Genomic DNA, 13821 nt, shown 5'->3' on the forward strand with positions numbered 1-13821 from the left:
TGCATGGCAGGGAGTTTCCTGCAATGTATTTTGGATATTTGGGCAGTGTGAGATGAGCATTTCAAAAGCCTCTTATGATTCTTTGTACAGTGGAAAGGGTAAACCTCCTGTTTAGAGGTAGAGCTGGACTGTGTCATCAGGAGGAGACATTGCTGGGAAAAGCCAGTTTCTGTTAACAGTACATGATGTTCGTGGCTGAATGATTTACATAAGAAAATAGCAAATCTTGTAACGATAATCTTTCAATCCAACCTGGCTATGACAAAGATTATGTTTGATCTCCTTAATTTATGCAATTTCCCCCCTCCATTTGAATTAATTAAACCACTTAGTGAAGTCCAGCAGACAAGTAATATATCAGTACTATCAATACACATATAGTGCAGGTTGAAATATGATGAAAACATGACATATAAAATGGCAGTTACATCCCCTGCTTGCTCAGTTCTCAACATGACTTTTCTGGAGGATAGGACACCTCTAACTGAAACTCACATTTGCATCTTATGGCAATGAATTTCCTAATGAAACATATCTTTTTATTCATCCTGCTGCTCTGAATGTTTTAGCAGATACTTTGAGTTACAACATTTGTTTCACTGAAAGAGCTTTTGCACCAGAGCTCACGCTGTGCACTTCCCATCACCATGCAGGCTCTTCTGGGAATTTTCTTCACCTCTGTGCTGCTAAGTCCAGGTAAGGAGCAACTGGAAACTCCTCCTTGGGGTGGCAGGTGTAGGGAATTATTCCATTACATCCTATGAGGTCAATTAGACCAGTGTTCTGCAACCTGTCTGTTTCCAGGCCCCATTAAAGGGGCTCACACTTGTGTTTAAAGCCCTAAAAGAATTGTCCCAAATATTGGAAAGACTGTCTCCTTCCCTACAGACCCTCTTGGGTGTTGAGATCAACAGAAGTGGTAGTTCCTTGGTAGTTCCACCACCCTCAGAAGTTCAGGTGGTGGTGGCCCAGGACAGGGCATCCTCTGTGACACCCTCTATGTTGAGGAATTCCTTTCCCACAGAAGTGCGTTTGGCACCTTCACTGTACAGTTTTTGTCCTATGCTGAAAATGCACCTCTTCAACCTGGCTTTTGACACTTGAGAGAGAGATATTTTAGGATCCTCTCTAGTTGTGAGTGTAACTAGTTTTAAACTGGTTTTAATAATGTATTTTATATTGTTGTGACCCACCCTGGGACTTAATGGTGAAGCGTGGACAACAACAACAATAATGATAACCTTGACTTCCCAAGCTACATATCACCCCTGACCATTAATAGTGCATTCATGGTGGATTTATCTGGCTTTATTAGTTGTTCTGGAAGGCTTCCCCAATGCTACCACATTATTTCTGTCTGGAGGAGCTGTAGCGCAACAAAAGTGGGATAAAAAACAGCCAGAACATATGTAGTATAAAAAGTTACAGGATTTCAGTAAGAAGATATGAGATAAGCACTAACTGGAAATGATGCAATGTGACTGCCCTAAAACTTTTGCTAGTGCAAACAGTATTGAAAGCAAGATTGCATGTGGACTTCCCAGGAGGATCCCTACGCCTGTGCAGCCTCTGAGACGAGCTCTCGTCTTGGATGAAACTTTTCCAGTTTAAATTCAGTCAGAAGGCTCTTTTCTGACTGGGAATAATTTCTTCCGGTTAAAGAAGAAACGTGAGATTTCCTACATAGCTTTGTTTTGATTGTTGGAGTCTGGAATTCGTCAGAATTGTCTGTCTTCCAGCAGCTCAGACAGAGCGAGGATTTTTATGCTAGCTCAGCTGGATAAGTGACCCGTTTTTTTATATGGATTAACAGGCAAACATCCTCCTGTCTACATTCATCATTTTCTTATCTATACAGCTAAAGAGATTTGTCAAAGTAACAGCAATTGAGATAACCTAGGTGAGGTAAGACTTTCCTTTTTTTATTCACGGAACTAAGGGGGAAGAAAATATAAATAGCGTATCTTTTTTTTTATTGCAAAAAGCTGACATGGAAAATAGCATTCTAAAGATTAAACGGATGAGAGATTTCTGATTGAAAGAGATAAGACTGGGACTATTTTTCTTGATCTACTTTTTTTTTTCTTTTTGACGAATCTGCTCATTCTCTCTGCTACTAGCTATTTCGACGCTGTGAACTAAAGCCGTTCTTACACTTCTGGGCAGATAAGAGATAAGGGCTGTCTAGCGTGTGACGTTAGTTTGCTGGAAAGATTAACTCCTTTGTAACTGGTTAAAGAAATAAGCTGCTCTCTGTTTGGGACATTGAAAATTGAAGGAGTTTTGTTCCTTTGGTTTTAAGAATGACAATTAAGAAGATCATGGATGTACAAGAAGGGACTTTATCTCTAGACATGTTTCAGAAAATAATGAATGGGATTAACTCAATAAAACAAGAACTGAGAAATAATAGACAAGCGTGGAGAATTGAATTTCACGAAATGAGACAGGAGCTGAAAGAAACTCAGGATTCTATGAGAAAGGAGAATAAAGATAGATCTGGAAAACAAAAAAAGGATGGAAGAGAAATTAAAGGCAAGGTTCAAACTATGGAGATTGGCTTAATTATGGACATGAAAAAAGATTTGGATTTTCTGGCTGTGATGGATCCTGGAGACAAATATTATAGTTTGGAATTCAGCGCTGTCCTTGAAGGAATTGAAGAGATTGGAGATAAAGATATTATCAGTTCAAGAAAATTCTTGGACTGGAAGGATTTGATGGAACTTGAAATGGAGAAAGTTAACAGAATTAATCCCTGTTTTGTGTCAATGGAAAAACCTTCAAGAGATGTACTAGTGTATCATGTGGAAAAGAGGAACAGAGATGCGGCTTTGCAACAACACTTCAGTGATACGTTTGGATTTGATGGTAAGAAAACATCTGTGATGGAGGAAATTCCTATCAGACTTTTATTATATGACTATGACAGCAAGATTTTTGGGTGCGTAAAGATGGAAGATGGACCCAATATGGATAATGACAGAAGAGCGATTTAAAATTACTGGACTTAGTAGATTTGATGAGTTGGATTAATTGGCATGTTTATTTAGAAAAAAAATTGATTGACATATATCTCAAGGATTGGAAACTTCTCTTTGACTTTTTGTGGAAGATTAAAATGATATGATGTTAATGAGATTTGAAACCAACTAAGATAACCGTTGGAGGAAGGTGATTTTATAATCTATTAAGAGATAGGTTTGTTATATATTATAGATTTATAGCTGAACTATGACAAATCGGAAGTCAATATTCTTTCTTTTTTATATATATATATATTTTTCTTTCTTTTTGTATTGTACTAGTTATTGATCTGTGTTGTTTTCTTTTGTATTGTTTTGGTTTTGAAAATTGGAATAAAAATTAATTGAAAAAAAAAAAAAAAGAAAGCAAGATTGCATGTGACTCCCTCAATATCCATCATGAGCGCACATCATCATGTGTGTGTCATCATGCATGCACAATAAAAAGGCTGTTTGCAGGAGCCCCTAGTGGTTCAAAATAATTGCGAATAGATGAATTACAGGGGCATCACATTAGCCACCCATGTGCACTTTATCTGCCCTGGTTGATAACTTGGGATTCTAACAACTGCATGTAATTCATGTAATTTTTTTCTCCTCCTTCTTCCAGGTGGCACTTTGAGGTGTGAAACGTGCACTGGAGAAACTGCCTGCACAGGCGAGGAGAGAAATTGTTCTGAAGGCCAAAATGCCTGTGGGAGCACTTTGACAGAAGGCCCAAAAGGTGGGCTATGGCAATGAATAGGCTGCAGTTTTGTGCAAGACTTATGAATCTATGATAGTGAGGCAAGCTAGGGGCCCATCTTGCCCAGTAATCTTCCCTATGACTGGCAGTGATTATCCAAGACAGGGGGGTGGAGGGGGAGTCTGTACATCTTTGAACCAGACAGAGAATCTGGTGTCTTCTATGTGCAAGAGCAATGGTCTCATCCTTGGGCATCTGTCCCATCCTTGAGCACACAACTCGCCTACAGCAAAGTTTTTCCATTGGCCACAGAGAGGTAACGGGTTGATCTGCGGATCAGTTGTGAAATCTGTTTGAAACTGAATTTTAAAAAATCGCACTAGAGCTGAACCGACCAGGTTTTGCAGTAAAGAGGAGCAGGGTTTGACTAGTGTCATGTGTCCCCTTCAGAAAAGAGAGGTGGTGACTCACTGGAACCGGCAGAACAGTAAGTGTCTCTCTATTCCTAGTAGTGTAAGAGACTTCAAAGCCATCGTTTTCATTCTACAAGACCTGGATTAAGTAGCCAGCATACCTTAGATCAGAGAGGGCGAATCACAGACCTAATCCTGCCCCTGCCCCAGTTTTTTTTTAAAAGGATGCAGACTGCATTCAAACTCTCCATAGTTGTATGGAGGTCCATGAACCAGAGCAGCAGCAGAGCTTCAGTATTGGGAGGACTCTTTGCAAGATCCGGAAGAGACCATGGCAGAATCTGCATGTTGTTTCTGCTGCCACTTTTACTTTTCTCAGCACTCGGTACTCTTCATGTGGACACATCTGGAGTGCTTGGCAGTTTCCAACAGCACTAAGGGCAGATCATCACCCTTGACTTGCTGAACTCCAGAGCACTCTTAAAAGTTGGCATGCTTCTATTAGAATCCCAAGGAATTGGGCAAAGCATTTGGGGCGAAGGAAGGGCAATTAAGTGTGCAAAGGGCAAGGGAGGTTTCCTTAAATGTAGAGTGAGTGGATTTTACTTCCAGAATGCTTTAACTGGTTCACTAATGTAGTGGTGTGCCCAGGTTCCCTGTCTAAAAATGTGGGGAGAATGCAATATTTCAAACATGCCTACCTGATTGAGGAACTTACGGTATAAATGCATAGTAAGTAAGGGTAAGATTCTGAGCCTTAATCTCCCTCTTTCTGGCTTTGGGCTTACCCCACTTTGATTTTCACCTTGGCCACTTTTTCACTTTGTCCCTGCCCACTTTTGGCATGCAGCCCTCTGACTGAAAAAGCTTAGCTATCCGTGCCTTGCACATCTTCATTTCCCCTCATGCATACCTGTTTACACATAACCCACCAGGATGCGGCAGGTAACACCCCTCACCTTCTAACTATATTAGGGTTGTCAGGCTCAGGGCCTGAGAATGATTCTGTATCTCTAAAAGAGACAATTCAGCCAAGTGCAGGTTTTCTTGCAACACCGTAATGGGAAAAAAACACAAGGTGGAATTCTCCCTCCCCCCTGCACAACTTTTAAAGATACAGAAGACCTCTTGGAGGCTGGGCCTGGCAACCAAGAGGTCTTCTGTATCTTTAAAAGTTTGTCTCGTCTCTTAAAGATACAGAATCATTCTCAGGCCCTGAGCCTGGCAACCCTAAACTATATCCTTTTCTTCTTTTCTGCAGGGGACACCACCTTTTCATCTTTAGTGAAGGGCTGTCTGTCCTCTGACCTCTGCAAAATCCCAGTCGAGGTACGTCTTGGTGAAGACAAATACCTCAGGCAAACTACCATCTGCTGCTGGAGGGATGCCTGTGCATCAGAACCTCCTGACTGTAAGTATTATTCTACTCAGTAGTGGCCAGCAGAGCAAGGTGGGGCAGTGTTGCTTACTGGCTTCCCAACGCGGAGATCATAGTCAGTAGCTGACGGGGGAGGCAGCGGGAAGGTCAATGCAGCGCCCACCTTGTACTGACCTCCCGCCACCTCACCCGTCTCCCTCTCGGTTACCGTATCATACGGATCAGTGCACAGCCATGCAGCGCAGGCATTTTAACACAACTCTACCTGATTCACACACCCTGAAACGAAACGTGGCCATCCTTTGAAATTTACACTGCTCAGAGTATTGCAGTGCCGTTCTCCAAGCAAAAAACGTGGCAAACCGAAGCCTGGAAAAATGGGAGAAAGCGAAATGACTGGCTTCATCCAGCCCCCATGCTACTTAGGAAGCTGCCTGATACTGAGTTAGACGATTGGTCCATCTAGCTCAGTAGTGTCCAAAGGGCCTAGTGGCAGCTTTCCAGGGTCTCAGACAAGAGTCTTTCCCAGCCCTTCCTGGAGATGCCAGGGATCAAACCTGGGACCTTCTGTATGTTATTATCCTGATGCATCAGGTGGGGGTTGAGGGCTAAGAGTACCTCGCCTAAGTTGCTCTGTGCTACTCTACCTCTCCTTAAGCCATGTGATTCTTTTTACTTTACAGTGCCAAGAACATCCCAAAAAATCAATGGGAAGTTTTGCCCAGCCTGCGCTTCTTCGACAGACGTGTGCCCCGAGGAGTATGTGTATTGTACTGGAGACCATGCTTACTGCTTAGGTTTTGTCACGGTTACAGGTATTTGTAATTCTGATTTCAGATGTTGTGGTCCTGTTGAGTTTTTCCTCCTCCTGTAGGATGTGGGTTGATTTTTAGCATCTATGTTTGGGGTAAGGATTGTAGCTCGGGGCCAAACTAAGTGTGATGGCACTAAGGGAAGCTTTTCTTGAAATGCAAATAGCATCGTCAGAGTGGTGACTTTTGTGGGGACTGTGACAGGGACAGAAAAAATTGTGTTTCTCCCAAGCACCGCCTCATGGTCTTTCAGGCTGCTTGGACTTCCTTGCAGCTGTTAGTTACATAACAAAAATGTGCACTTTAATTGCATGGATGCAATTAAGATCATGTCTGGCATGCTTTGCATGCAGCAAGCCCAAGAACTGAATCGCTGGCATCTCCTGTTAAAATCTGTGGATGGAAAGGATCTCTCTGTCAGAGACCCTGGAAAGCCACTGCCAGTCAGAGTAGTAGTCAGTACTGAGCTAGAATGACTTGGGGCCCCTCCAGATGTCCTTTTTATTGTGTCATGATGGTTTGTGCTCACAATGCTATTGGGACAGTCACACACAACTCTGCTTTCAACATTGTTTGTGCCTGCAAATGTTTGGGACAATCACACTGCTTCATTTCCAGTCAGTGCATATCTTGTAATTTCTTGCTGAAATCCCATAACTTTTTACAACACAAATGTTCAGGTTTATTTTTGTCCCGCTTTTGTTGTGCTATAGCACTTCGGGACAGCAATAATGTGGCAGCACTAAGGAAGCATCGCAGAACAACCAATTGTTGTTGTGTAGTGCCTTCAAGTCAATTCCGACTTATGGCGACTGTATGAATCGGGTTTTCATGGTAAGCAGAATTCAGAGGTGGTTTACCATTGCCTCCCTCTGAGGCTGAGAGGCAGTGACTGGCCCAAGGTCATCCAGTGAGCTTCATGGCTGTGTGGGGATTTGAACCCTGGTCTCCCAGGTCATAGTCCAACACTCTAACCACTACACGACACTGGCTCTCAGAACAGCCAATAAAGCAGAATAAATCCACCACTAATGCACTGTTATTGGGTCAAGAATATGTTGCAGAATAGATCCACAATAAAACACCTTTCTGGAGGGGACCAATAGTCTGATTCAGTTAAAAACAGTTTCCTATGGTTTGCAGCAGCCTGGCTTCCTTTGGGAATAAACAAGTTCCATCTCCACACAAAGACGTGGACAGGGCATTGCCCAAGGATAAAAGACATAGATTTCGTGCGGAAGCTTCCAGATTCAATCTTTGGAATATCCAAGTAAGGATCTCAGGTGCCAGTAGTATTCAAGATTTTGTCTTTGGAGTGAGGGATCCCATCCTGGGATGAGTATTTATTTATTTATTTTATTTATTTAATTTGTATCCTGCCCTTCCTCCCAGCAGGAGCCCAGGGCAGCAAACAAAGCACTAAAACACTTTAAAACATCATAAAAACAGAACTTAAAATACATTAAAACAAAACAGCATTAAAAACATTTTTAAAAAAACAAAAAAACCACCTTCAGGAGGCAGCTTCAGAGGGAGTGAAGACACAGACCCTACATACTGGCATATTTTAAAACATAAACGTTGTAGACTTTTAAAGAAAAAATGCTGAAACATTTGGGATGTTTTAGATTCTTATTTTGTTTGAATTTTTATTCCTGCAGATGTGTAAATGGAATAACTAGTTTTGTTTCTGATGCTATGTGCAGTTTTGATTCTGTTAGCCATTGTGAGCGTGTTAATGGGCAGGAAAGATGAATACAAAAGTAAACTCTGCAAATATGGACCAGGATGATTTGACTTTTTAATCTGATTTAATCTGATTTCCTTCTTTCTCTTTCTTTCTTTCCCTTGCTTTAATCTAGTTTATCAGTTTAATGTTAGCTGCAGTGGAGAAATTTGTATCTTCTATTACTTTGAACACATATTTTAAACTGAGTGGATGGATTTTTATGTGTCTGCTAGTTACTGATTCCCCTGACCATCTTTGTTTTTCATTTGCAGAAACAAATGTTGTAAATAGCACCATGAAGGGCTGCATTTCTGAATCTAGCTGTTTTTCACTAAAAACAATCAAAGGACATATTCATGGTTTTGCTAATATGAGAAATGTGAGCTGTACTGAAGCCAAGGTCGCTCAAGCTACAAGGGCCTTTCCCTCACCAGGATTCCTCCTCCTGACTGTCCAGCTGATGAAACTCCTCTTATGATGTACTCTTCACCTTTGGTTGTTTTGAGCTGTGGCCTTTCAGAGAGGATTTGCCTTCTTTGTTTTACTGAATGAAAAGGAATAAACGTTGAAAAAGAAATGAGATTCAGTCTTTGTCTGGTTCGACCGATCCACCAGTCAAAGTGCCTAGAGGTCAGAACTGAAATAAAATTTGGCTGAATTCAACATTTGCCAATATTTTAAGGAATCTTGAACGGCATGCAGGAGGATTGGGCTAAGATAAGAAAACAATAAAATGCAGTGCTTTTACTGAATGAAAATGAATGAAAGTCTGAAAACGTTTATCTTCCCCTGGGCGTTTAGTGTTTTAAGGGGGTGTTACGCTCAGCAGCTTCAGAATTGTTGCATAATATGAGTAGAAGCCTTTGTGTATACAGCTGTGTGTGTAAAAGCTCCCTGCAGGAAGCTGCCTTATACTGAATTAGACCATCGGCTCATCTAGCTCAGTATTGTCTACACTACAGTGTCTGGCAGTAACTGTCCAGGATTTCAGGCAGAGATTTCTCCCAGTCCTATCTGGAGATGCCGGAAATTGAAATGGGACCTTCGGTATGCAAGGCAGATGCTCTACAACTTAGCTACGGCCCTTCCCCACTCATTCTGTAGGTGTTGATGGCAGGGGAAATGACAACTCAGCACACACAATCTTGGGGCCATGGCTACTCCATACAGCCTTGATCCCTGCCCACATATTTGTGCAATGCATAAGAAAAGCTGCTGTCTTGCTTCCAAAGTGGAACTGATGCACTAGGAGTTATCTGTTGTTCTACTGGTTTCGATTTCCAGATTTTGTACATAGCATGGTGGTATGCGCAGTTTCCCACAGCTTTCAGGACCACCATATCTTTCCTCCTTTCCTAGATAAATGATGGACAGAGGAACCAAACATGACTGTGACAAACACAAAGCGATGTTGATTCGATGGTCAAGATTCTCTTTGCTTAACAAGAGTGCTGCTGCTGTTATTTATTTGATTTTTATCCCACCTTTCTGCCTGAAAGAGCCCAAGGTGGCCCTACAACATCATAAATAATACAGCATAATTCAGTATGTCATTTAAAAAACACCTAAAAACAATTTTCAGTATATATATAGAACAATTTCAAGCCCATGCCTGGCTGAACACATTTTCAATTTATATTTAAACAATGGTAATGTAGAGGCCAAACACACTTCACCAGAGAGAGAGAGAGAGTTCCTACTGATCAATGGCGCCACCAGCGAGGGCTCCCTCTCTGATTGAATGGCCTGCACATTTTGATATTGGGGAACCATATAATCATTGGCATGTATAACTTTTCATTTTGATAAAACACTGCAAAAATGCTGTCTTCGTTGAGTGTGTCATTGAAAAGGTCAAGATACCTGTTGCCTGATATTTTATGTCATGAGGATTCTTAACAAGGATGTTCATAGGGCAATTACCTGGGCTGTCATGGTCCTCTGTAAAACTACTGAAATAATCTCTTCTGTGCTGCTCTTAAGGCCTTGGTCAGCACATAGTTTTTCAGTACTTTCATCTGAGAAAGGACTAACACTCCCATCAAAGGGAGAGTGCTCTGCGTCCACGTCCTTCTTGCAGACTTCCCATCAGCATCTGATTGGCCACTGAGAAAAGAATGCTGGACTACGTGTGTTGGGCGTGATCTAGCAGGCTCTTGTGTTCTGGGGCCTTTTGCTTGCAAAACGTGCTCTACCACTGACCCATGGTCCTCCAGTATCTAAGACAGTATGCCTCTGACTACCAGTGGCTGGGGAACAGTCACAAAGTGTTATTGCCTGCTTGTAGACTTCCCAGAGGCATCTGCTTGCCCATGATGAGAAACTGGTTATGGGACTAGATACGCCTTTGGTTTGTTCTAGTAAGACTTTTTATATATGTTTAGTTTGATTCACATTACATGTAGAGGAAGGAGGTGTCACAGTGGCAGGCTCCTCTCCCTCCCTCTGTGCATTTGTTATGTGATATGGAGGGAACCACCTTAAGTGCAGTTGTATGCGGAGCAGACCCAGAACCACCACCAGGGACCCTTAAGCAGCTGCCAGGGGCCTAACACTCCAGCAGGGTCCAGCAGCACTGATGGCTGCCATAGACCTGGAAATGCCACTTTAAATTTCTCATGAGGCTCCACAGCAAGACTACACCAGGGGCATTGTGGGAAATATAAAATAGCGTGTAGCTGGCCACCACTGCCAAAGGACAGCTTGTGACTGGGGAACCACCACTATATTCCAGGGTTGGTTACCACTCAACACAAGCCTAAAACAGCAAATGGCACATCTCCCCCTAGTCATGACACGTAGGCCAGCCAAATTTTTTTATATCTGAGGCAACCCCCCCACAAACACCTCTCCCCCTGTCAGTAAAAATACATAATTAACAACCTGCTGCCCTTTAATGACACCTAAAATCTGTTTCCTGAGGCAGCCACCTCACTCTACCTAATAGTAGGGGATGGGGGAAGAATGCTAATTCCGATCGTATTTAAAGGCAAACTAACCTACTTTACACTTTCTGAAACAATATGTGAACCAAAACACGGCCATCCTTTGAAATCCTCCCTTCTCCGAATTTTGCAACGCAGTTCTCTAGCCAAGTATTGTGTTGACAAACATGCATATGATGGAGTAAAGTGTCCATAAACATAATGACAGCATACAAAATGGATTATATTAGAAAAACTGCATTCAAAAACCGTGTATAGAAAGCAAAATTGCACACAAAGATACGAAGGGAGAAAGCTGCACACAAATGCGGATGAATTTTCATGAGGCATTTTAAAAAAGTAATCACAAACTGATGTGGAAATGTGGGGAACTTGAACTTTAGACTGGAAGAATGAGAAACGGAGAGAAATTGAAGCGGAGAGATTTGCCCATCCCTATACCTGGGAGACACTCTGAACCGCCATTTCAGCTATCCCTTCTTTCCATGCACCTCACGTTAGCCCCTTTTTCTCTCTGCACTCCTTAGCACTCTTCATGGCATTCCTACAGAGTTTTTGGAACCCACATGCAATTTTCTCTTTTCCCACTCTGTAGATTTCTCTGCACTTCAAATTTTAGATCGCCCACCTTTTCATTCCCTCTTTTCTATTGCAGTTCCTCTTTGGGCATCCCCCTTCTCCCTAGTTCTCTCTCTCCTCCTTGCTGAGTTTGGCAGAAACAGCACACAAAGCTGTCACTTTCCCAGCAATTCAAATCAGTGAAAGCATTTCAGATGGCCTTGCACCATGCCTGTCTGTCTGTCTGTCTGCAGCAGCCTTGAAAAACACAGAAATAAAGGCAGCACCTAGGGATGGAAGTATCTGTCAATTATGGTTCTCATTGTTCCAGTCTTAAATCTAGTTCTCCACATTTCTGCAGCGATTTGAGGTTATTTTTTTTAAAAAATCCTCTTGAAAAGTCCTCATCATTCCAGTGCACATTTCTCCTGATAAACACATTTTTGTATGCAGTTATGACTCATGCACACATTTTTGTAAGCAATTTCTCCTATGATCCATCTGTGCGTCTCATTTTTCACCATGTTCGTTGTTATGCATGCTGTCCCCTGCTACATGCATTTTTGTAAACATTGGTTGGTTGGAGAACTGCATTGCAAAATTCAGATAAATGTGAATTTTCAAGGATGGCTGTGTTTCAGTTTTCATATTGTTTCGGAAAGGGCGGGTTTGATAAATTTGGCTTTAACTGTGAACTGAATCTAATTTCTCCCCCATTCCTAGCAGTACCATGGAGAAATGCAGCAGATGAAACAAGACACCAGCAAATACAAGTTAACAGATTATTCCAAATGTCTTTTGAAATATATCCCACCCCAGAATGAATTTATATAGCAGTAAGGTGGAAACAACAACAACATTTCATTTTATTCAAATACCTTTAAGCTAAATTGGGAGATATGGTTTGTCAGCAGAGAAAAAACAAACCTAGTGAATATATTCCGTGACGAATCAATAGATACAAAACAAGTAAATAAAGTCAAGGTACTAAATGAACATACTGTGTTTTTATAACGCAGATAGGAAAGGTTTAAAAACCTTTGAAGAATAAGCCTATGGCTTACGGCTTATAGAATATCCAGTAATAACCATGCAGTCTTATATAACTTCACGACACTGAGAAGCAGACACTATGGATCACATTAGCGTATTCCAATGATGGCTCAGCAGAGCTGTGTTCATTGCAAAAACATCGTTGAAGATCTCCTCACCCCACCTCCTTGGGTGTTGGCTAGAAAAATAAATGTGCTTCCTGTTTCACTATCAATTAGACTTTGTGCTCTCTCCTATATCTGTAAAGAGTGAAACAAGAGAAGAGAACATCTAAGAAAGGGAGAAACGTTCCACTCTTTCTTCTGCTCTTCAAAGGAACCCTTGGCCGTAAACGGTAAGCCAGTCTCTCCATACTTCACCTTCCTTCACTCGCTTATCTGTTTTTGGGGCTTTTTTTTAATGGTGCCTGCTTAGGGAGAGGGGAGAAATTTAATTAATTTCATATTTAAAGGCACACTTACCTAATCCACACTTTCCAAAAGTATACATGATTCTTCAAAATTCACTCATCTCCAACACAATTTGGACTTTCTGAAGCAATATGCAAACTGAAACCAAGCCATCCTTTGAAATTCAAACTTCTCTGAATTTTACAGTGCAGTTCTCCATCCAAGTGATATGCACAAAAATGCAAATACCAGTGTAAAGTGTGCATAAAAATGCAGATATTCGTGCAAACAACATACAAAAAATACATTCTGTTAGGGGACATTGCTTTGCAAAAATGTGTGTATTAAACAAAGTTGCATATAGAAATGTGTATATTAGGAGACATTTGCATTAACATGAATTTCCTGGTGATGAACGACTGATGAATTTTCATGAAAACCATTTTTTAAAAGTTTGCAAACTAATGTGGAAATGAGGGGAACTGAACTTAATGTTATTAAAATATAAAACTGAGAGAAACTGAAACAGACAGATTCACCCATCCTTACTCGTATTCGTTTCGCACTGCAAGGTTTCTCAACAAGAGTTCTTATTAAATCTATATTAATGCACAGGGCTGGCCCAACACATTTTGTTGCCTGAGGCAGATCAAAAAATGGTCTCCAGGCCCCCCTTTAAGGCTCACAGTGCCAAAGCCTGGGCATGTTAGTTTGGTACATGAGGCAGAACATTTCACAAGTGTTGCTTCCTGGGAATCAAATATGATCATAATAAAAGCATGTAAAAGGCTTCAGGCTTTGAATGTCCCCTCTGGCTGAACCTCTAGAGAGCT

The 13821-nt window shown here is 41.5% G+C and overlaps 1 protein-coding gene across 2 annotated transcripts; it reads left to right on the top strand.

The window, feature by feature from the left end:
- Positions 1 to 1911: 1911 nt before the first annotated feature.
- LOC133370417 (uncharacterized) lies at positions 1912 to 8620 on the top strand. 2 transcript variants are annotated; one of them, XM_061596713.1, is made up of 6 exons: positions 1912 to 2871; positions 3637 to 3750; positions 5386 to 5535; positions 6186 to 6317; positions 7458 to 7584; positions 8316 to 8437. In XM_061596713.1, exons 1-6 carry the CDS (start codon positions 2304 to 2306, stop codon positions 8332 to 8334), a joined length of 1110 nt encoding a protein of 369 aa, XP_061452697.1. In that variant the 5' UTR covers positions 1912 to 2303; the 3' UTR covers positions 8335 to 8437. The 2 variants fall into 2 exon arrangements, with proteins under 2 accessions (XP_061452697.1, XP_061452696.1); XM_061596712.1 differs by lacking the exon at positions 7458 to 7584 and having other exon boundaries at positions 8316 to 8620.
- Positions 8621 to 13821: the final 5201 nt, after the last annotated feature.

Source organism: Rhineura floridana, chromosome 15, assembly GCF_030035675.1.
Source record: "Rhineura floridana isolate rRhiFlo1 chromosome 15, rRhiFlo1.hap2, whole genome shotgun sequence".
Lineage (NCBI taxonomy): Eukaryota > Metazoa > Chordata > Lepidosauria > Squamata > Rhineuridae > Rhineura > Rhineura floridana.

Bases quoted from the DNA above. Each gene is read 5' to 3' on its own strand.
- LOC133370417 (XM_061596712.1), top strand. From the start codon at position 2,304: ATGACAATTAAGAAGATCATGGATGTACAAGAAGGGACTTTATCTCTA. The intron at 3,751-5,385 runs GTGGGCTATGGC...TCTTTTCTGCAG, and splicing joins TTTGACAGAAGGCCCAAAAG to GGGACACCACCTTTTCATCT. The intron at 5,536-6,185 runs GTAAGTATTATT...TTTACTTTACAG, and splicing joins TGCATCAGAACCTCCTGACT to TGCCAAGAACATCCCAAAAA.